Here is a 22,849-nt window from a genome sequence, read left to right as displayed (position 1 = left end):
TGGCTACCTTCTGCTGAAAAAACACTGGCTAACAGTTTGCTTGATTCAGGCATGGATGGAAGAAGAGTAAGACGGCCTTGGTTTTTATATTTTAAAAAACCAGTGCAATGCTTAAGTCTGACTCACTGAAGGCCAAGAGACCAAAGTCCAACTTACTCAAACACCAGCAGGAAAATAATGTTTTCAAGAGCTACTTTATTGTGGTAACAAAGTGACTGAGATGCAAACCTAGAAGCTTCTGGGTCACATCTTGCTTCTGCTAGGAACTGCTAGACAGCCTTAAGAAATCTATGGTCTCTCATTCCTGCTGTGTACAAGTTGGGAATGACGTCCCTTGCAGGGTTGTTGTAATAATTACAAAGATAATATTTGCAAAGCACCCTAAAAGGCTGATTATAGTTCATAATATAAAATTTTGAATGCGGTCTTTGTTGTTTATAAGAGAAACATATGGGACCCAACCAACAGCCCACCCCACCTTTCACTGCACTGCACCACTGAGGAGAGAATATTTTTATTTTTCATACTATTAATGGATATCACTTGTACGTCAAAATGGCTCTCAGTGGTTTATGACTATAAAATCAATCTGTGATTAAAAGGCAGAAAAGCATTAAAACATCCTTAATTAAAATATATAATTAAACACATAGCAATTAAAACAGTTTTAAAACAGTTAAAACAATAAAGTCACAAGTTCCATTCAGGTGAATGCTTGCCTAAACAGCTGCATTTTCAGGAGCTGGTGGAATGTCCACACTGAGGAGACCTCTTGAATTTCAGCAGAGATGGCTTTTCACAACCGTGGTGCCACCCGTGAAGAAGCACACCTCCATGTTATAAGCTGATGATCATCAAACATTGGCAAAACTGCCAATGATCTCAGTGCCCTTAATGGGTAGTGAAGAGGAAGATGGTTTTTCAGGGAGCCTGTCCAGAGTTTTACCGTATTTTTCCATGTATAAGACTAGGTTTTTTCCCTTAAAAATGTCAAAAATTAGAGGAGCGTCTTATACTCTGAGCCATCTTCTACCATTTCTTAAATCTGAGTCCTCCAAAATAGGGGGCATCTTATACATGGGGGCATCTTATAGACAGAAAAATATGGTATTTAGGCTTTGTATGTAAGTAGCAGAACCTTAACATTGTCTCAGTAGCTAATAGGCATCCAGTGCAGACCCCAGGCATATGTGCCCAATAAGAAACAACACTCACCATCCAGGCCGTGGCATTCTGCACTAGCTGCAGCCTCCAGAACAGCCCAACAAAGAGCATGTTCCAGTAGTCCAGGGGTGTGGTTACCAATACACGTGTCACAGTGGCCAGGTTTCCCTGTCCATGAAAGGGTGTGAATGATGCACCAACCAAAGCTGAGGGTAGGCACTCTTTCCCACAGACACCACCTGGGCCTCCATGGGCAAAGATGGGCAGAGCAACGGATGTGACTCTTCCAGTTGTACTGTAAGCTGCATTCAAACCACAGAGAAGCTGAAACTTAGGAGCTTAAGTGTAGACAAAATGGGGGCACAATCAGCCCCAGAGTATTAAGTTTTGGAGGCTTGTTCTAGTAGCTAAATGCCGCTTCAGTAAAAACCACCTTAAAAAATTATGTAGCTGGTTCAACACATGCTATAGGGCAGGATGTTCCAGGTAAACACAGTCAGGTAGCCAGTTTGTTCATATTTGTTGTTTTATTAAAGTCCTTGGCCAATGGCCATGTTGCCATTGAGAAAATATATTGTCTATGCTAAAAGTCAGGTAATTGCTACTGTTTTTATTTATAAAAAAGAATTCTATCAGGCAAATAACCCTTAACAATAATTTAACTGTTTGTTCCTCATTTGTATGAAAATGTTGCCTTTTGCTGAGACCTTCAGCGGTTTATAATGAACATCAGAAGCAGAGAGGAGTTAAAGGACAATATCCCCCACAAATTTTTAGCAGGCAGAAAACCAGGGTGGAGAGACCATACCACACACACAAAATAAGGTTATCTAATTTTGCTGAGTAGCACAGAGTAATTTACAGTGTGGAATTTGGGTGGAGGGGTGTTGGTTCCAAACACCCAGCTTGAGAATCATTCATAACCTGCACAGTTCTGGTGAGATTAAGAGAAAGTAGTATCCCACATATATACAGCTGTTAAATATGCGCTTAAAAGCAGCACCATAATGCTTTAAGTGCCAAGCATTTATAAAACTAGAGTCTGGCTGCATCTGTGTTTAATAAATGCAGCTCCCCTAAACAACTAACATTGTGCACATATTATAAAATAGAGGGCAGCACCACAAATAATTGCCACAAGTAATTTATCGTAGTTTATTGTTTACAGGAAACATTTTTCAGAGTTGTCTTAATTTGTATTCTGTGTATATATTCCATATTCCGGTTCTTTTGAAATGCTCCTTTAAATTCCCCTGCAAATTTCTCTCATTGTATCACTCTTCCTTTTTGTCTTTCAATGAGGATTTAAAACTGAAGTGACACACATTACTTTAAATGAGGTGGGAAAAGTTATGATTGTTGTGGTAGTAAACAAGCAACAGTTTGGGCTTGGAGGAGAGAACAATCCAGTAACACAAGAATAAGGATTATATTTGCATTGGTAATTCCATATTACCTTAAAAGTGCTCCTTTTTATCTTCCACTGATCAGTAAAGGGAAATATCTACCATTTCATTTAAGTCGACAGACTTTTTTTAGATGCCATTTATTTTTTCTTTCTTGCATGTCATCCATTAAAGATTAGCTGTGGAAGGTTGGAGCATGGAGAGATTATGAATGACAGAACAACTCCTGTGGAATAATAATCAGTTTTTGATATTTAATGCTGTTTGACTTTTGCAGACACATTTCTTATTAACCTTTGATACAAAGAGAAATCCAGGTTCCTGATATCTCATGGAGAAGATGAATTTGAGATCCTCTTCCAATTAAACTGAAATAAGGCCAATATTGGGCTTTAGCCAAAAGATCTCAACAGTTCCCAACCCTTGTGTTTATAAATCTAAATATGTGTGACATTCTATTTTTAAAAGTATGTAACGAACATAGTTTTACTAATAATTGAGTCGTAAAATTATTCTTTCTATATACAGTATGTATCTAGCCTTAGTTTTGGTGTAAGATTCATATGTTATGCAAATTCATTTCCTAAACCTTTCATCTGATGGTTTCTTGATAAAGGCAAAGACTTTTAATGCACTATAGGTGTGGTTTACTTCCACTAAAATCAATCAGAGATTTGCCATAGACTTCTGTAAACTTGCTCAACTCATAGCATTAAGAAATTTGAAACAAGGCAGTGATTTTGCTTCTCAAGAATTCTAGCAATTCATATGGAGAATGTGTGAGGTGGGGAGCCTCAGCATAAAATCATATTCTGTAAATATGGGTACATTTGTAAAATAAGCTTGTGTCACAGATGCCAGATAGCATGTTTTGAAACTATAGAATAATTCTCAGTGACTGAAAGTGCAATCATATATCCCACCTAGGAATAAACCTCATTGAACTCAGTAGGACTTACTTCTGAGTAGACACAGTTAAGATTACACAGCCAGTCATCAATACACTATGTGTATGAATTATTCAATATAGTTGTTAATTGTGTATGTTCTTGCTAGCAAAATGCCCTTCTGTAGACTCAGAAGTATCCCAGTAGCTCCTTTGAGAGACTACTTTATTGATGAGAGACATTCATCTGCATATAATTCAAAAATCCCCAAATTTTCACTAAGCAAGGATTTTTGGAATTGCGGCTGCAAAGCAGTAGTGTAGATTCTGAAAAGTCATAGTCACCCCTGCAAAAATTATTATTTTGAAAGGAGGAGGGTGGTTTTCGCACCGGTACAAGGACTGGTTTCAGTAGGAAACTGTAAATGCAGTGGAGATAAACATATACGTATTCTCATTTGCATGCCTTCTCTTTCATTTTCTTTTTGCGTAGCTGAGTAAACAGGAATGCCACAGTGCAATGTCTCTTTGCTTGCTTATTGCTAAACAGTTCAGGTTCCTTGGTAAAATCAGTACATTTACAGCACCCAAAATTTAGGAGCTGTTGAGTACTGCAAACTAAATACATACAACAAACACACGGCGACAAGGGTGTCAGCACATTCTATCTGTGTTTGCACACATTGCTTTATCTACCAAGTCACATTTATATGTAAATGACTTTAAGTCTGTAATTCCTAGTACTGACCTGTCAAAAACTGTTCTACTTCTATTTTATTCGTGCGTCTCTCTAATGCTTCTACATTTCAGTTATCCTAATGACGTCGGAACAACATAATAAAAAGTGTATCGTGACTTGCGACTATTTCCATTCATTTTAACAGGACCACAATCTGGTCCTTAGAAAATTTTCTGGGATTATCAGTATTTTGCAATATGTTACGTGCACAATCTGATTAGTACCATAGTGTAATGACCCGTACATATATACACAAAGTTCTATATTGGCACGGAGAGGATCCAAAGCTCTCTGGGTTGCAACAATTGCTAAACTACAAAATAAAACCCCACCAAAGAAGTTTCATATTTTAGGTCTCTTACGTCTTCCCTTTCCCAAACAATTTTCCTTACTCCTTTCTTTTTTTTTACTCCTTTCCAGGAGATTATTAACAAAACAAAAAAATGATTATAAGTAGATTTACCATTAATGAATGAAGAAGGAGAAAAGCAAGCAACCCATTACAGGAATCTCAGATTCAAAGGATGGCATGACAGAACAAGCTTTATCTCTCACTTCGCACCCCCCCCCCCCGTCCTTTTAAAATGAGAACAAAAATGGAAAATGTTATTTGTTCTCCATTTTCCACTCCCATGACATATTAACTCTATATAGGCCTGTATAATCTAAAAATATCTTTCAGATTAGGAAAGCTTTATCTTTACTAGAGATGTCCTCAACATAAAAAGTACCCTTTCGTCCCTTCTATTGACCTTTTTGGGTAGAAGACATCTGTGCATATCCATTAGAAGTCCTGTGATCATTCCTTCACCAGCTCTAAGGAAAATCCTAGGTCACTCAGAGTTCAACAGCCCCTAATCCTGAATACTAAATCCAAAATCACAAAACTACTCACAACAGTCTCCTCATTATTGCAGCAAATTTCTTTCTTTCATTCTTTTTTTAACTTACTGAGGATACCTAAGCAACGACTGCAATCAGAACTACGAAGAAAACTTAGAAAATGTACACAATAGAAAGGGGGGTTGGAAATGTGGGAGGGAGCTGCTTCTAAAATTGTTTACATTTTATGTGCCATTTTTTGTTATTTTTAATTTTTCTTGCGGAAAGGAGAAATTGTAGGTGGTATTCTCATTTTGCAAAAAAGGAGGGGGGAATCATACTGGATTTTTTTGCAAGAAATAATCTGCAACAATTAAGTCTCAGTGTGGCGTAGTACAGAGTTAAGAGTTCTGTGCATTATATTTACTCGTAGATCTTAGCTGTTGGCTGTTTTAAGTCCTTAAAAAAATCCAGACCGTACGAGTTTTGCAAGTGTGTGGTTTTTTTTAATATCCCTTTTTTCTGCCATCAGTTCAGTTTCTATATTTATCCAGATGACCCCTAAGAAATCAGCAAACAGACATCTTTTCTGGGAAATGCCCCCCCCCCTCTTCTTCTCACCCACCTCCTCTCCAAGGTTCTGTTGTTTGGAGAATCATGAACCAATGTTTATACTAGCATGATTTCTAACACCCTCTCTTGCTACTACTGTATTTTAAAGGTAGCTAAAAAGTGTGGCCGGAAGGTTTGCCAACCGAATCAGGTTTAACTAAGAAAATATGTACACTGCTTTGACTCAGTAAACTCATACTCCGAATGGTTCAGCTTCTTCATATTTGCTCTATCCTATATTAGAAAACAATTAGCTTACTAAACAAATTTGAGCATTTGGGGGAAAAGATCTACTTTGGGTCTCTCTCATTTGACTAAGAATTACAGGATATTTGATAAGCTTGTTTAAAAATGGACATATCCAAATATTATCGTAAACACCCAATGATTTGTTTTACCTGCAATATAAGTATTTTACTTAGTTGGCTTACATAGTAGCTAATAATATTTGTTAATGTAATTTAACTGCTGTGAACCTTTACTGAACAAATATTGAAATTTATACAAGTCAAAGAATGAGGATCTCTAATGACTTTTGTAAAGACTTCCGTTTAATAGTTAAAAGAGAAAAGTTTATATGACATAGCCAATGTAATTAACAGCAGGTTTTACATTTAATAAAAAGAAAGAAGCATATGTATTTGCCTTATTCATTCCAGCATAATTTGCATTACAGTTATGGGTATTTAATGAGCAAATTCCAGCTAAAATGCTATGTTGATTTTCTAAGTGAACTTTGAAATAGCTATGTACCTTACAAAAACTGCCTGTTTACAGTTATTATCTATCTTAAAACTACAAGTCTGTTAGACTTGATGGATTGGGGACAATTGTATTTCTGAAGGGGCAAATCATTTTTGTAGGCTGGGTATTTAGTAATCTTGTTACAAATAACCTAAAATACGTTTTAATAATTGGGAATTTATGTTTCTATCATTTATGAAGCAAAATGCACTCGTGTTGATTTGTTTGAACTGTTGAGTTGTAGTCACGCTCAACACTTGCGTTGAAATCAATGGGCTTAAGTGTGCTTAACTTTGGCCAATTCCTTATCTCCCTCCCCTCACTTTGCATATCATTAGCCCCTGACATTAAATGCACGTTGACTTCAATAAGCTTCACATTTCAATTAAAATGTCGTTTTTAAAAAGAAAAAGAAACAACTTAAACATACTAGGCTTGGCTGAAATATTGTTGCCAAGGTAAACCTTGGTGTTCCAGGAAATAACAAAGGTGACTTTGGAACAAGACTCCTAAAAGTCCTTGCCAGTAGTTCCACTGAAGTACGATATCCTACCCAGAAATCTTCATAGCAGGTCACTTTCCCCCCCCCCCTTCCAGAGTTCTCTGTCGGACAACTCGGAAGCAGGTTACCTATTAGACTGCCTCACCCCATCAGCTGCACTGCCCCAATGCACCTGTGGAGTGCACTTGTATAAGAAAGAGGGATTTTAATGTTGCAGCTCCAGCCTCCCTGGAATCAATCAGCAGCCAAAATTAGACAGGTGCCTAGAGTCACGATGTTTAGGCATGTACAGTGGTACCTCGGGTTAAGTACTTAATTCATTCCGGAGGTCCGTACTTAACCTGAAACTGTTCTTAACCTGTAGCACCACTATAGCTAATGGGGCCTCCTGCTGCCGCCACGTCAGAGCACGATTTCTGTTCTCATCCTGAAGCAAAGTTCTTTTTTTAAAAAATGTTTTTATTCAAAATTAAAACAAGACATATTATCCAAAAACATATCATCCTTGTTTTTCTCCCCATTTTTCCTCCCCCCCATAAAACCCACCCACACCCACCCCCCGACTTCCCTCAGTTCCAGTCTTTGGTTTCTCTGAGACTGCTGTTTTCTGCATGTTACACAGTTGTATAGATCCTCAAACTATTTAGCTGATTATTATCAATAAAAAGTTTGTGAATGTTTATTCAAAACCTGAAGCAAAGTTCTTAACCCGAGGTAATATTTCTGGGTTAGCGGAGTCTGTAACCTGAAGCGTATGTAACCTGAAGCATCTGTAACCCGAGGCACCACTGTAGTGAAAACCTTCTTGTCTAAGAAATGTGTACCTGACGTGTAACCTAGTCATTTAATTGCAAATCTACAGAAATTGTTTTAAAGGGTTGGATTCAACTAATGGGACCCACAAGCAGAAGTCCGCACAAGGACTTCTGCTACTGCAAGGGGGCCTTCCCCACCCCTCCCTCCCCACCTGTGCCCCTTGCACCCACTTAAACTGGCTCTGGGCAGGGTTGGGATTTTACAGTTTTTGGAGTTTGCTGAAGTGATTTTATTTTTCTAGAGGTTGTGCTTCTGTGCTTTATTCTATTTTTATTTTGTGCACTGGTTTGGCAACTTCATGCCGTGAAGTGGCTTATTAATGCATTAAATAAATAAAATTTGTGATCACTTCTTGTGTCTTCAGTAAGCTCTCCTGTCCCATTTTGGTGCTCAGAGCTGTGACCAGGTTTCTTAACACTGAAGTCCATACTTCTATTTACTTTTTCTGATACTTAACTTAAATCAGCACCTCTGTAATGTAAAACCAGGTTTTAGATTTTGCTTGGTCTCCAGTGCATGGACTCAACAGCTTGCCCCTCTTCTTAGTGATACTCTTTTTAATATACTCACTGCTTCCCTCTGCCTAGGCTTAACATATCTAATTTATTTTTGCCTACCCTTTTATGATTTGACTTCTAGACCCTTTATCTCAGTGACTCTCCAGCTTGTCAAAGTCCTTGAACTTAGTGCTCCAAAGTGAATGAAGTATTCTGTGTGTGGTCTTACCAGTGCTGAGTGGCATGGCAACGTTAGTTTTGAGTCTTACCCATAGCGCTTACATTGAGGGAACTTACTTATCTGTTACATTGTGCATTCCATCTTTCTCCAATGAGATCACAATGGCAGGTGTTTTCTTACCACCACATTGGTATGAGATAGGTTAGGCTGATAGTGATTAGTGACCTGCATGGATTTGAAATGGTATTTCTCCTCCCAAGTCCTGTGCTTTTATCCATTGTCCCAGGTTGGTTCAAGAAATTAGGTTGACAGTGTAATGCTGCAACACATCTAGTTCATAAATCTTTCTCCAGGGTGTTTCTCATCAGCCAGTTGCCTATGTTGTTGTGGGTATAAAAATGAGCACTAACAAACCTTGCTCAGAAATCAGGAGAAACTGCTTGGATAATGTTTGGAGATGAAAAATAGTCTAGTGTGCTTTTAGGACGTACAGATTCGTTAAATAAAATGATAGTACAGGCACACACACCCATTTACATGTGTTCAATATGTGTGTGACTGCACCAAACCCGGAAGTGACCTGAAAATGCCACAAAAGGGGGTGGAGCAGAGTTTTCCAATGGTGTTTCAAATATACCTGATTTCACTGACATGCACGATGCCTTGGAACATAACTCACATATAAATGGGGGGTTGCCTGTATACATTTGCATTAAATAAAAGCGTTCAATCAATCATTTTCCAATCATTTTTCACCTTTCCAAAATTAAAACCAAAGCAGCTTATGACATATAAAATAATTGCATAACTGCAAACATAACAGAAGTAGTCATAAACAATAAACAGAACATCCAGAAGTACACAACCAAATTGAACAATTGTCCCATAAACCATAAGATCCACAACAAAGATGCAAAAAATTAACAACAACCCCTCCACAACAAAATCCCCTAAACAGGACCCCAACCCAATAGTCTGCTCAGCAGCCTCAGCTTCTGCATCTGGAGTCGGTCAGGGCCCTGCCCTCACAGCCAAGATTGTTGGAGCCAAGAAAAGTCTATTAATGATATTGTATGACCTTTTAGTGGCAAATTTTCGGTGAGGGTGCAAATGTTACGGTATATATTAACCCATAACCTAAACCATTCCATTACTCACTTTCTGATTTTTCTTTTTTTGAAGAAACACCTTTGCCCTTCCTGCCACATAAAAGCCACTCTTGAAGCTAAATGCCAATCTGGGCTGGGAAGTGTGGACACCACCATTGAGAAGCAGGTCCACATCTCTTTCATACATCTCCTCAAAGCACATATAGCATGGGTAGGCAAACTAAGGCCCAGGGACCAGATCCGGCCCAAATGCCTTCTAAATCTGGCCCGCGGACAGTCCGGGAATCAGCATGTTTTTACATGAGTAGAATGTGTGCTTTTAGTTAAAATGCATCTCTGGGTTCTTTGTGGGGCATAGGATCCCCCCCTTCTTCTTCAAAATATAGTCCAGCCCCCACAAGGTCTGAGGGACAGTGGACTGGCCCCCTGCTGAAAAAGTTTGCTGACCCGTCCCATATAGTATTATATCATCATTAAAAAATTCCTTCCAGTAGCACCTTAGAGTCCAACTAAGTTTGTTATTGGTATGAGCTTTTGTGCATGCACACAAAAGCTCATACCAATAACAAACTTATTTGGTCTCTAAGGTGCTACTGGAAGGAATTTTTTTATTTTGTTTTGACTACGGCAGACCAACACAGCTACCTATCTGTAACTCTACCATCATAGTTACTGTTCACACCTCCAAAATCAGCCCATAGAAGTGCAACAGCAGAAGAGAAAGTTAGTGCAATGAGCTCACAGAAGGCATCTTCTTTTCCCAGTTGCTACCAGAAATAAGTGACGGGGGTGGAGATAGAAGTGTTGGTAGCAGTGGCATGTCTCGTTTGACAGCAAGAAGGATGCAGCATGTGTTTAAAAAAATAAACACACTTCATTTGGGTGTCTCAGTCCTCTCGACAGGCCTACAGCAATAATCTCCAGCCTTGTCAGATCTGGGACACACTGTTAACTCAAACATACATTTGGGAACCCATATCTTAATTTTTTAAAATCATATATAAAGCCCTTAGCAACTTGAGACCAGTTTAACTATGAAACCACCTTCCACCACTTTGATCTGAAGAACTGGCATTCCTACAGGTGCCACATCCTAGCCCTTCCACATTTGTAAGAAATTGATCTTTAATGTGGCAGCACCTACATTTTACAACTCCCTGCCTGTTGACATAAGGCAGGCAGCTTCACTGTATTCTTTTTGCCACCTGCCAGAAATGCTTTTTGTTTGCCTGCCCAGATGTGTAGAATGTCGGTGTGTATTTTAATCTGATTTTGCTTCATTCTGCATTTTAATTTATTTATTTTTTGTTAAATGTTTTAAACAGTTGCTTTTGACTCTTTTCGCTGGTGATGTTATTGTTTCATTCGCTTGGAGGCTTTTTGCAATCAAGCAGTGTACAAACTTTTATGAAATGAAATGAAACAAACATATTTGTATGGTTGGTAGTGCTACTGTTTCAACTCACCTTAGATCAGACAGATGAAAGCCAGTAGCCTAGACTCTCTGAATTGGGTCCATGGATTAGTAAAATCAATTTGGAAAATAAAATTATGTCCACTCTAATGTTTGGGAATTTATGGAAATCCGTTCCAGTTGTGGGTCAGAAGAGCACCCCCTTCCCTGTTGAACGTCTTGCACCACCTGAAGACTTTTTTGATTTTATTTTAGCAAGGCATTTTCACTGAATTCTGATCCCATTGTTTTAACTTACTTTTATCTTGTTTTATTGAGTTACTTATACACTGCATAGAGACAGATGTAATTAAAAGGTGTATGAATTGTTGAAATAAATAAATAAATTAGATAGATAGATTAGATTAGATTAGGCACCAGATTTAGCCAGTGCTTTTTTCTGGGGGGACGCAGGGGTACACATACCCCATAACATTTTGTGAATCTAAGTTTGACCTCATTGAGGGGTAATATTTCAATATGAGTAGGAAAATGAGAGTACCTACCCCTAAACATTTTTTTTAGAGGGGGGGGGGGGAAAGCACTGGATTTAGCTGTGTGGAGTGAAAAGCCATTAATCTGGATGGTTACAAGCTTGCTCTAAATTAGTGAAAAATGCACATTGCTTTCAGTATGTTCAAGGAATCACAGGACACACGCACAAACAAAAAGGTAAAACCTGCATGTTTGCTTCTGTCCTACTTACACGTTTAAAACTCTTGCTTTATTGTAGCTCTAGTAGAAGAGATTCATTGTGCACAGCGAGAGCGCGATGAGGCTGTCATGACTAGGCTGAAGCTTCCCAACGAAGAGAGAGAGGATGCGTGTAAACGAATGAAACTCTTGGAACGATCTTTTGAAACGTACGTACGTAATTGCCATATGTAAAATTTAGCGCTGTTTGATCAAATATCTTGGGCAAGAACTCTTCTGGATCTGACTCCTTTTTTCCACGTGACAAACATGCATGCTTGTATGCACTCTTTTTCACTATCCCCATCCCCCATCTATTTCTTCAGCCTCTTATCCTTGGCCACTGCAGGTCTTGTCAGCCTTGGAGGCAAAGATTGTTGACTTACTACAGCTATAGTCTTATACCTTACTACTAGCCCACCAAGTCTTCATTAGTGCTATATACCGTACTTTTCCATGTATAAGACTAGGGTTTTTTACTTTAAAATAAGGTTAAAAATCTGGGGGCATCTTATACACGATAGTGCATATGCCCATTTTCTAAATTTGGGGTCCCCAAAAGTAGGGGGCGTCTTATACATGAGGGCATCTTATACACGGGAAAATACGGTTTATCTCAGGCTTAGGCAAACTCGGCCCTCCAGATGTTTTGAGACTGCAATTCCCATCATCCCTGACCACTGGTCCTGTTAGCTAGGAATGATAGAAGTTGTAGTCCCAAAACAACTGGAGGGCCGAGTTTGCCTATGCCTGGTATATGTGTTCCCTGATACAAACTAGGGAGAAATTCAGCATCACAATAAGGTAATAATTCAGTCAAGGCAAGCATTTTGGCTAACAAGACAAAATGACACACACAGAGTACCGGGCAATCTCCTGAACTCCCCCCCCCCCCATATCAGGGCAGAGTGAGGAGAGGGTAGGCCGCATTGCAAAAGAGGAAACCTCTGAGGAGCTTGTTAGTTGCATCCAAACCTGAATTCTGTATCTGGGAGACAGGAGGAAGTACTTGCCGGTTTCTTGGCAACCATATGACAGGTTTCCTAGACTAGTGAGGTAGCAGCTCAGAGGCCCTCATGGGGGTTGGAGGAGGAGCAGCTTGTGAAGTGCCCCACCAGCTCTCTTAAAAGTTGGGTGAGCCTGTTGTTAGTGCATCAACAAGAGTTTTATTTTTTGCCACACTGGGAGATAGTCTTGAACAGGCCATTGGCTTTTTTTGTCGCAGTTTTTATTATTGATTTCAGGTCACAGTTTTGCTCCTGAGACAGAAAACAAGGTGAATCGCCATGGATATAGAGAGAAAAGTCCAGTATTGATTTTATTCAGCAATAAATCAAGGAAGTGTGACATTTCATGCAAGGGTCCAGTGCTTGGGCTACAAGGCTGTCGGTCTGAAGTTTCCCTATATAGAAAATCAATCAAACCTTTAAGGCCAGTAGATGATTTTCATCAGGAAAAGCAAAACCCACATGCTTATTAAGGAGTAGTAATCAAAGCATGTATCCCTCTTGTCCCTGCACCTGCTGCATTGCAAACACATTTCTTATATTACTTTAAAATAGAATTATTTCTATGGACCATACAACTGAGTCATGCTTCAAAAATTCACTGCTACTGGCGAACTTAAGGGCCTAACTTACGTCAATTTATTTCAGTGGCTTTACTCAGTGTATGACTTAGTTGGAAATGATGCTCTGTGCTTGTTTTGTTCTACTGCATAAACAAAATGCAAAAGATGGAGCGGTTGCAGGTAGTACATCAACCATCAGTATAGTTCCTGTTAGTGGTTATACAATCACAGCTTTGTATTAGCTCCTGCTATCATTTCTGCTAAATGTGTTCCGGCTCCAAAATCAATCAAAAATTGAACGGAAAATATGAAAAGTTAGGAACTCAAATTCACCTTTCCATCAGCCTTTGAAACAGTGTCCAGAAACATTATTGTCAAAGTTGTCCATGTAGCTATACTTATTATTGTCCAAACTGCAGACACCCACCCAGTAAGCGAGCCGATCTTGATTACTCACCCCTCCCTTGCTAACAGGAGTCCATACAGCATTCAAAGATCCTCTTCAGAGGCAGATAAAGGGGCAAACTGCAAACTGTTTGTACATTAACTTTTGTACATTGATTTTTAAAGGTTATTTATATTTATCCCTCTTTTTTAAAAAGTGGGTTCATTACGTTGTGTGAAAAGCTGGTTCAATCAAATTAACAATGTGGAGAGAAAGAGTGAGTGAGTGTGTGTGTGTGTGTGTGTGTGTGTGTGTGTGTGAGAGAGAGAGAGAGAGAGAGAGAGAGTGTCAGAGTCTTGTATAACCTGTTTAACTGTGTTATGACTTACTTCCAGCATTTGTCTTGTTAAAATGGGGTGGGATCCAGTTAATGCAAACTCATTAGTTTTCTGTCTGCAGCTATGCAGAATGGTCTTGACAGCTGTAAATCTACTAACAACAATTTTTCGGTAAAAGTGGGGCTGTTCAAGAATTGATGGACGGAGACCTTTAATGGTTTAGCTTTACACACACATTTCAGCTGTGCTGAAAGAGTTTTAAAAATAAATTTCTTATTTTCTGACCTGTTAAGAAACAGAAAACATAGCAAGGCAACCTCATCCTCCTTTCCATCGCTTTGGGCTGCAATCCTACACAAACCTACTTGGAAGTAAGTGCCATTAAAGGCAGTGAGACTTACTTCTAAGTAAATATGTTTAGGATTGGAGTGTTGGTGTTTGCTTTCTTTTATTATTATTATTGGGGGGGGGTTGCATTAAGCAAAATTAAAATATATAAATTTCTGGTGAAAGTTGCGGGCCCAGAAATAAATAAATAAATAAATAAACAAGAGCATCTGTGCTCCTGTCGCTGGGGAACTTTCTTCATCTAAGCACATATGAACAATTGATCCTTGTAGTCATATATAGCAGTAAACATTAATAACTTAACATTCTGAAGTCGGTACCTGAAGATACGGAGTATTATTGAAAGATGGAATCGAGCCGGTGGCACTTTAATATGTTCCATGTCATGGTTGACTCTAAAGACTAGTAGAATGAAATTACTTGAGGTTCTAAAGATTTAAAAAGCGAACTCATTTTGCTGCACTAAGGAAATGCTACTGATCAGGCTTTCTGTGTCCCTTTTTCCTAGGCTAGAAAATATTAACCCTGAAGAAAATGACATGGTAAGCCATTCTCTGAGGAGATTTCTTGATGTCAGTCTTATATCTTAGAGGCTTAAGTTCAATTGAGTGGGTTTCAGGAACTAAGATGTGGGGGGGAAGAAGAATTGACACACTAATAATGTACATCTTTGCTGCAGTATGAAAATTCAATAACTTCACTCAGTCAATTTACAATTCACATGTGCCTATTAATTAAAACCCCATATTAAATAAAATATATTAAAACTTCATGTCTGACTAACATAAAATGCTGTTGGTAGACATTACAGGAATTACTGAACAGAATAAACAATGCAGACACCGGGGTGGCGATATGGAGGAGTGGAGCTGAAATTGTCGATCGAATATACAGGACCCAGGAACGGAAAAAGAAAATAATAGCTGAAGAGATGAATGCAGTGATAGAAGAGCGAGATGCTGCATTGGCTCAAGTAAGTCCACATTATTTTATAAAAGGATTTGTCGGCAGATACCCACTCACCCCCTTCTCTTCACGGCCGGGAAAAATGGAATTGCTTTCCTGTTTTAAGGTTTTAACTTCTTAAGAGAAAACTTCCTTGTGCTGAAAACCACCCTAGGAAATTATTGTTGTCACACCGTAGTGAAATAAGAATAATATAAAAAGCAAATGTCCTATTCTTTTCTAAGCCACTGTTCAGAATAATAACGCATGAGATAATTAGAGAAAGGTGATAAGAAAAATATAGGGGAAGCAGAAACCTTGACCACACAGGAAGCTAAGATTAAAATCCGAGATGGGAAGTTGAGGTGGGAAATTTTAAGGGATTAAAATGACATTTAACAGAGATAAGTGTAAAGAAATACAGACCGAGATGAAGGGGACGAAAAAAAACACAATTGTATGTGTAAAAACGAATGTATAAATACATTACATGAGGAAGGAGCTTAGGTTCAAGTGCTGTTGGGAGAGACTTGGGTTTTAGAGGAGATCATGGTATAAATGTGAATCAGCAAGGTAAAGGCATTTGTCATTCTCTCCCCCACTCACTCCCCCCCCCCCCAATGTTGCTTTACCTATTTGTCTGCAATTCCCTCCATTCCAGTTCGAAATGGGATGGATAGGGCACTCATCATTGATGCATCATGAATATTTCACATTAATTTTATGAGGCATAGAGGTGAACAGGTTTGTCACAGGATCCTATGGGGCAGTGGTGCCGGGATATAGCTAGACTTGGATTCAGAGCAACCATTCCACAATTTGAAAGACTTCCATTTGCAGAAGAACTGGTGCTGATTAATCAGAGGCTCACAGACGTGGGAGGGGAGGCGGTTTTCATTGATTTCACCAACCACTTCCTATGCAACTTCCCATTCTGTTTAAGAAGGTTCTCTGACTTTCAAGGGTCAGGTTTACAGGGCACATGGGGGTGCAGGAGAAGAGAGAATAGACAAACAGTGCCTGCATTCTTTGAGTAGAATGCCACACACAGGATCTCTGGATCCAGTCCTCTGTTTGCAGGATATTATCAGGTTTTTTTTTGGGGGGGGGGCTGGTGGGGCTCGGCTTGGCTATTCCAGAAATTGCCCACAGGGAAGAGGGACTATGGTGTGCAACAGCTGGCTGGGCCAAGCCGAGCCCTCCTGAAGTACGTCATCTTGCAATCTGATTGGATGGAAATGATGTGATGGGACCACAAGGGCTTGCACTGCTGAATTGGTGCAGGAAGGAGGGTACACTGGGAAAGAAGGATTGGCAACACTGGAACAGGACAGGGGCATATGAGAATCACAGAGGATGACAGCTATGATTCGCAAAGCCCTGGGGAGAAGAATTGCGGACAGGGAAAAGGACTGCACAAAATTGCTGAGAAATCTCTTCTCCGAAGTGAGGCATCTACTAAAGCCTAGTAGTGTGGTGCCTGAGGCATCTACAAAAGTTCTCAGTAAATATCTCATCAGAAATCCACAGGGCAAAGGCTCCCACTGAAGGAAGGGGGTGGAAGCAATTTTCTGCTTCTGCAACTCCCCCAACCTCCCAATGATCCAGATGAGGTCCCCCCGCCCCCCCAGAGCAGGTTTTTGAGGGCTCTGGAGTTACTGAGAAAGAATAGACCAAAATGATTCTCTCTGAGAACCTAAAGTCATCTGTTGCAAGTCATACACAGTCATTCAAGGTAGAGAAAAATAAGTACAGTGGTACCTCGGGCTATAGACGCTTCAGGTTACAGACTCCGCTAACCCAGAAATAGTACTTTGGGTTAAGAACTTTGCTTCAGGATGAGAACAGAAATCATGCTCTGGTGGCGCGGCGGCAGCGGGATGCACCATTAGCTAAAGTGGTACCTCAGGTTAAGACCAGTTTCAGGTTAAGAATGGACCTCCAGGACGAATTAAGTTCTTAACCCGAGGTACCACTGTACTTCATAAAATGCCTAATTATTTTATAGGACTCATTACCGCAGGATGTGATGAGTATTAGTTTTTATCAGCTGTATTGGGGGCTGTATTTGATCGTTACATGATGGAATCCTCATGTTCAGAGATAGTGACTGTGTTTGGACATAGACAAAACTTCGGTTTGATGAACTTTGAACAAGCCTGTCCTCCTCCTTGGCTTATGTACTTCTAGCCAGGAAGAAGAGTTCTGAAACTTTTGCATCCACCTTTTTAGCTAACTGATTTGTCATTTCTTCCAAACCTAACAAACTGTAGATAACATTAACAATGGTTAGTTTCCAGCCAACCAGTTTAAAATCATGGGTTTTGGGTTGTTGTTTTAAGCCAGCTTATTTATGTTAAATGTAGTTAATGTTAACTAGAGTTCTGAGTCTAGATGAAATTTCAGGCTGTGGTTACGTAATTAAAAATGGAAGGAAAAGATTTTTAACTTGTCTTCCCGGTTATTCATGTCTTACTAAACCATAGTTTAACATGATGTCTGAACACAGCCGGTATAGTCTGATAGTTAGGTGGGGGTAACCTTAGTCTTCATATATTGCTTGTAAGCTTTCAGAGATATTTGGCTGGCCACTTAATGGATAAAGAATATTGACTTTGGTCTGATCCAGTATCTGGCTTGGATCCAAAGAACTTACAATGCACTCTGTGAGTGGAAGATACTTCTGTTCATTGAGAAGGTGGGGAGATGCTGTTGAACTTGGTTGTAGCCTCTGCAAGGAGCCTCTGATGATATACCTTTGCAGGGACAGATATGTGAGAGAAAACCAGCAGTACCCCTACATGTATCTTTGGATTCAAGACTATCTTCTTGTGATGTTTGAATTCTCTGAAGACTTGCTGCTACTGGGATCCACATTTTCGCTTACTGGTTGAAAATGAAATGTGTTAGCAGTTAGCAGTTGCTTTCTGTTCCTCTAGTTCACCCATCAGAATATACTTATAACTTAAATTGCAGGATGATTTGCCTCTGGGAAATACAGTAGAATACAGTAGAATCTTTTGTTCTTGAGCTGCTTTTTACACACTGTATTTTTTTAAAACAGACCACTAAAAGTAAGAGAGAAGATGACCGCCCAAGAAGAGGGGATTGCTATATTTGGTTGGTGACAGCTTTGGTTTGTTCAGCCTTTCTGGTCACAATATGCTTTCCAACAAGATGTCTCTGACTACTAGGTCTTAAGCAACTTAGGCTCTCAACTGTGGATGCGAATTGTGAATCTCTTTTGAGCTGAAAGACACAGTCCAAAATATTAAATACAGTCTTAATAGTAAAGGCCATTAATCCAGAGCGTTTTCTTGGCACTGTTCTCCTGGCACCTGATTTGTACATTTGTCAGTATAGCAGACTGGAAGTTTCAAGGAGATAGTGCGGGCCATAAATGCCTTTTTTATCTTAAGTATACTGCACTCCAAATATTTGATTCCAAGCAGTACTGCTCTACCTGATACGCATTACACTTAAGTGCAATGCATTTTTATGGACTTCTCGGTGGTAGCAGTGCCTGCCAATGATAACTTTTATTGCATCAGACCTGTCAGAATTTCACTATTAGATTGTTTATCTGTATCTCTTCCCTGCACACACACACCATTTATTCTCTGGTTGGTCTTTAGAGAGTGTGCTGTATAATAATTTTTAGCTACTTTGCTCTAATGCTCTCTCACAACCAACCTGCAAAGTGAATAAAAAGAAGGATTCTCATCTGGACATAAGGAAAGGATTAAGCTGTTGCTGATCATTGTGCTGACATTGAGATGAATGGTTGTGAACTGGCTGCGTTATTGGTGGATCGTTACCCTTAACTGCGGAAAAATATTTCTGTTCTTGGTTTGGGTTTTCGTTTTGATTTCATTTAGGAACCGAATTTACAAAATAGTACTTCTCCATTTACACTGCACAAGAAATAAGATTTCCACAGGAATTCATGAGACTGAATCTCATCTATACTGTTTGGTTGTTGTTGTTTTTTAAAAAAAGATAAATAGGCAACCATTGCCTGTGAAAGCATAAGCATTGTGGAGATTTAGAGAAGGTTGGATTATGGAAGCTATGTGAAAGCCTCTTCTAGTTATAAGCATAAGTATCTGATTTAGGGTCAGATTGGATGGTGCCTTCTTTTCATATTCATCCCATATAGCTGGTGGCGTATGAGAGTCCGACAACCCTGCCATCTTAGGATGCTTGTCGCAGTTCATTCCTGGATTTTACTTGAAATACCGGCCATGCAGAATGGGATTCAATGAGTTGGATTTTATGCACACAGGTCCTATTAACTCTTGAATAGTTTTCTCACTTGTGCATCTGATGACAGTGGAGGTGGGGCCAGTACCCTAGGAAGGTTGGTAGGCAAGGTGTGTTCTTTCTTCCTACCATGCCTATGGGGTAGATGCAGGCCCAGGTGTAGTGTAGCCCACTCTAGCCTGTAATCTGGAGATAGGTAATACTCGAGCTGAAAGCCTGCAATGACTTTCATGTGGGTCTTATGTTCCTGCACAGTGCAGCATGTTTAAATAAAAGTGCATTTTATTATTCAATAGTTTCTTGACCCCCTGGTAGCTCTTCATGGGTTATTCAGCTATAACCCCACCCTTCCGTTATTTGGAAACCAGCTGTACTTACTGTTTTCTTGCATGTACTGGATAAGTCCTATTGAGCGATTTACCCTGACCAGGAAATGGCTATTGAGTCACTTAGTATACGTTAAAGCTATTACAAGTTTGTACTAGAACCTGCAGCCAAGGTAGCCTACTGTGGATCAAAGGATATATAACAGAGGCTACCTCCATGTGGCTACTATTGGTGCCTTCTGCTCAGTTCTAGGCCCCGTGTAACCTTGGAAGTAATGCAGCTTTAACATTAGTTTGGGTTCAGCAGGCAATGAAATTAATAGTTGCTGTATAGTAATACAACTTGTGTGTCTTCTGTGAGCAAACAGTTGTACTTTACTGTCTGTATTTGAACTAGCCTTTCAGGTATAGTATGGCATCACATTGTTATATAATGCCGTTAAGTTTTTAATTAACCTATAATAAACATGTGGCTGTGCATTTAAGGGTTTTTAATTAGATTTTCCTTCAAACTTTGCTCTGCTTGTGTTTTCTTGGTGGAATGGGTAGTGAAAATTTTGACAGAGTCCCAGATATATGTGAGCACATTGTCTTAACAGAGCGATAGGCATTATCCTCACTGGGTTGAATGGTACATGTGTGTATAATCTGAGATCATTCACTAGATTGCTGAGCAAATATGCAAACTACTTTTTCTCTGTGCAAAAACAAATAAAATGGTATAAACTCAAATATTTGATACTACTTTTCGTATGTATTTTCAAGTGAATAAAAAACAAACAACTAAAGCATAACTAAACATTGACAGCAGTCTTTCTTCTAACTCTTGGCCCCTTCAGAGAGGAAAACCCACCAACCATTTACTCTCATTTTCCAAGATTATATTTGTTAGCCAAGAGATAGGGATTTATATATATATATCTTCTCTTTGCAGAGAAAACGGTTTGTGCATGAATGGGGGACAGAGCCTTCATTCAGACATCATACTAAACCATGGTTTATTATGCCAGGCTGTGTCTAGACCAAAATCGCAGTTCAGCATTGCCTGAACCCTAAACTGCAGCTAATTTTAACCATAGTTTGTTTGAATCAAACCAGCTTTATAGTCCATACTTTGAAGTTGGCTTGATTCAAACAAATCAAACCATAGTTAAGATTAATCACAATTTGTTGGGTCTGGGTGATACAAGGAGCTATGACCTATCAAAAATGGAGGCAAAAGCTTTTGAACATTTGCAACCACACAGGGAGTGTCCAAACGTAGGGGAAGGCCAGGTTCCTTCCCATCATCATAAACCGTTATTGGACATGACATTTGAACACATGTATCCCTCCCAGATTTGGAATTAATATACTTTGTTGGTGACTGTTCAGCAGGTTTGGGTGTGTAGGTGCATGAATGTGGAAGTCTTTGTATGGAAATGTCCTCAACTTGCCATTAACATATTTTCCTTCTGTTGAGCAGTGGTGTCTGAACATTTCAACTCTGATTAAATGTTAATGTTAACAGCTTGGGTTCTTAATAAAAGTATTGCCAGTAGTGGGCAGTATGATGAAATACCTCAGAGCTGCTTCTGGACCTTTGCCATTTACACCTTCTGGACAGGAATGTTTAGCATGAGAGAGGCTTGGCAGCCGAAACTAGGTAACTGAGGAAGGGACAGTGAGTTTTCTCTTATATGTTTGGGGGCAGGGAAGTAGCTATTTTTAAGTTGCAAGAGGGGCTTTGAACGCTGGGTGTGATTTCTGTACTCTCTGCCTTTTATAGCTGTAATTATGGGTACAGTCTCGCAAAAGGGCCAAGGATGTAGAATTCATTGCTGTTGAAGAGAGAGAAAAAAAGAATCATTTTATGGCCAGTGTGGCACTGTCTGTTTAATACTCGGCACTGAAGCAATAACGTAATTGGCAAGCAAACCTGGTTTTCCGGCTCTGAATAGTTTGATCACATCCTGCTCTGCAGGAACATGCTTATGACTGTTCATGAACAAAATTGGCACGCGCCCAATTGCTCATCTGAAACGAGCCAAAGGCCGTTTCTTCTGTTCGGGGCACCACTTGGCACAGGGCTTGCTGCTGTTCAATTGCCGGGAGCACAAAGATTTAGAAGCAGCACACTTGACTGCCCATCTTTATTGATTCCAGCTAGTCGTTGATAAATCAGTAAGCATCAATAGGCCTCACGAGTCTGCTTTAGAGCAGCCTTTTCTGCGCTTCAGTTTACCAAATGGAAGCACTCAAATCACTCTCTCCTTTTTCCCCCCTTTCCTTTTGCAACACAGAAAGCATTCAAGCATTCTTGCCACAGGCGAGCAAACATTTCTCATGTAAGAACTACACCTGTGAGGTACAGCAAGGTGGTTTTTTTTTCCTTTTAAAAAAGTTGTTAGATGCAAAAAAGGGTAAAGAAAAAAGAAAAAGAGTTTGCTTCATCTGGATTTAGGAATCTCTGTGTCCCACAATGCTGCATTACTGTTCTCGGAAATGGTTTTTTAAAAATGAAACATCAACCTTGTGTTGTTAAAACTCAGCATTTGAAAGGGTATTCTTGGGAGCCAGAACATTGTGGTGGTCAGAGCAGAAATAGCCAACAAGGTGCCCTTCAGATGTTGCAGACTACAATTTCCATAATCCTGTGCCATAATGTCCCTGCGTCAGGTTGATTGAAGTTCAGGTCTGCAACATACTGAGGGTATGATATTGGCTACCCCTGCAAGAGAGTTTCAGGCTACAGCTGTGGAGATCAGTCTTCAAATCTCCACTCAGCCATAAAGGCCTCTTGAGCATATAAGAAGAGGCTGTTGGATCAGGCCAATGCCTGTGGGAAACCTTTGAGTAACCTTTGGACAGTCCCTGTCTTTCAAACTAACTTAGCTCACATAGTCCAATATAACCTAGAGGAGTTGGATTCTTGCCGGTTCCTGTCTCCCATCCATGACCTAGACGAAATTGCGACATCAATGTTTCTTGCAAGAAAATGTGCAGAATAATGTGCTGAGCAACATTATTGTTGTTGTTGCTGATTTGTATACTGCCCTATACCCATAGAT

At 39.6% G+C, this 22,849-nt stretch overlaps 1 protein-coding gene across 4 annotated transcripts in view; it reads left to right on the top strand.

The window, feature by feature from the left end:
- Nucleotides 1-22,849, top strand: part of MIPOL1 (mirror-image polydactyly 1) — a 194,399-nt gene that overhangs the window by 59,411 nt on the left and 112,139 nt on the right. For all 4 annotated transcript variants that reach the window (XM_081863746.1, XM_081863747.1, XM_081863748.1 and 1 more), the window contains 3 exons: nucleotides 11,665-11,794; nucleotides 14,774-14,807; nucleotides 15,068-15,238. In XM_081863746.1, the coding sequence (XP_081719872.1) occupies nucleotides 11,665-11,794; nucleotides 14,774-14,807; nucleotides 15,068-15,238 (335 nt within the window). The remainder of the gene's footprint in view (nucleotides 1-11,664; nucleotides 11,795-14,773; nucleotides 14,808-15,067; nucleotides 15,239-22,849) is intronic.

Source organism: Podarcis erhardii (genome assembly GCF_964252035.2).
Source record: "Podarcis erhardii genome assembly, chromosome: 1".
Taxonomy (NCBI): domain Eukaryota; kingdom Metazoa; phylum Chordata; class Lepidosauria; order Squamata; family Lacertidae; genus Podarcis; species Podarcis erhardii.
This window is presented reverse-complemented; position numbering and strand designations above follow the sequence as displayed.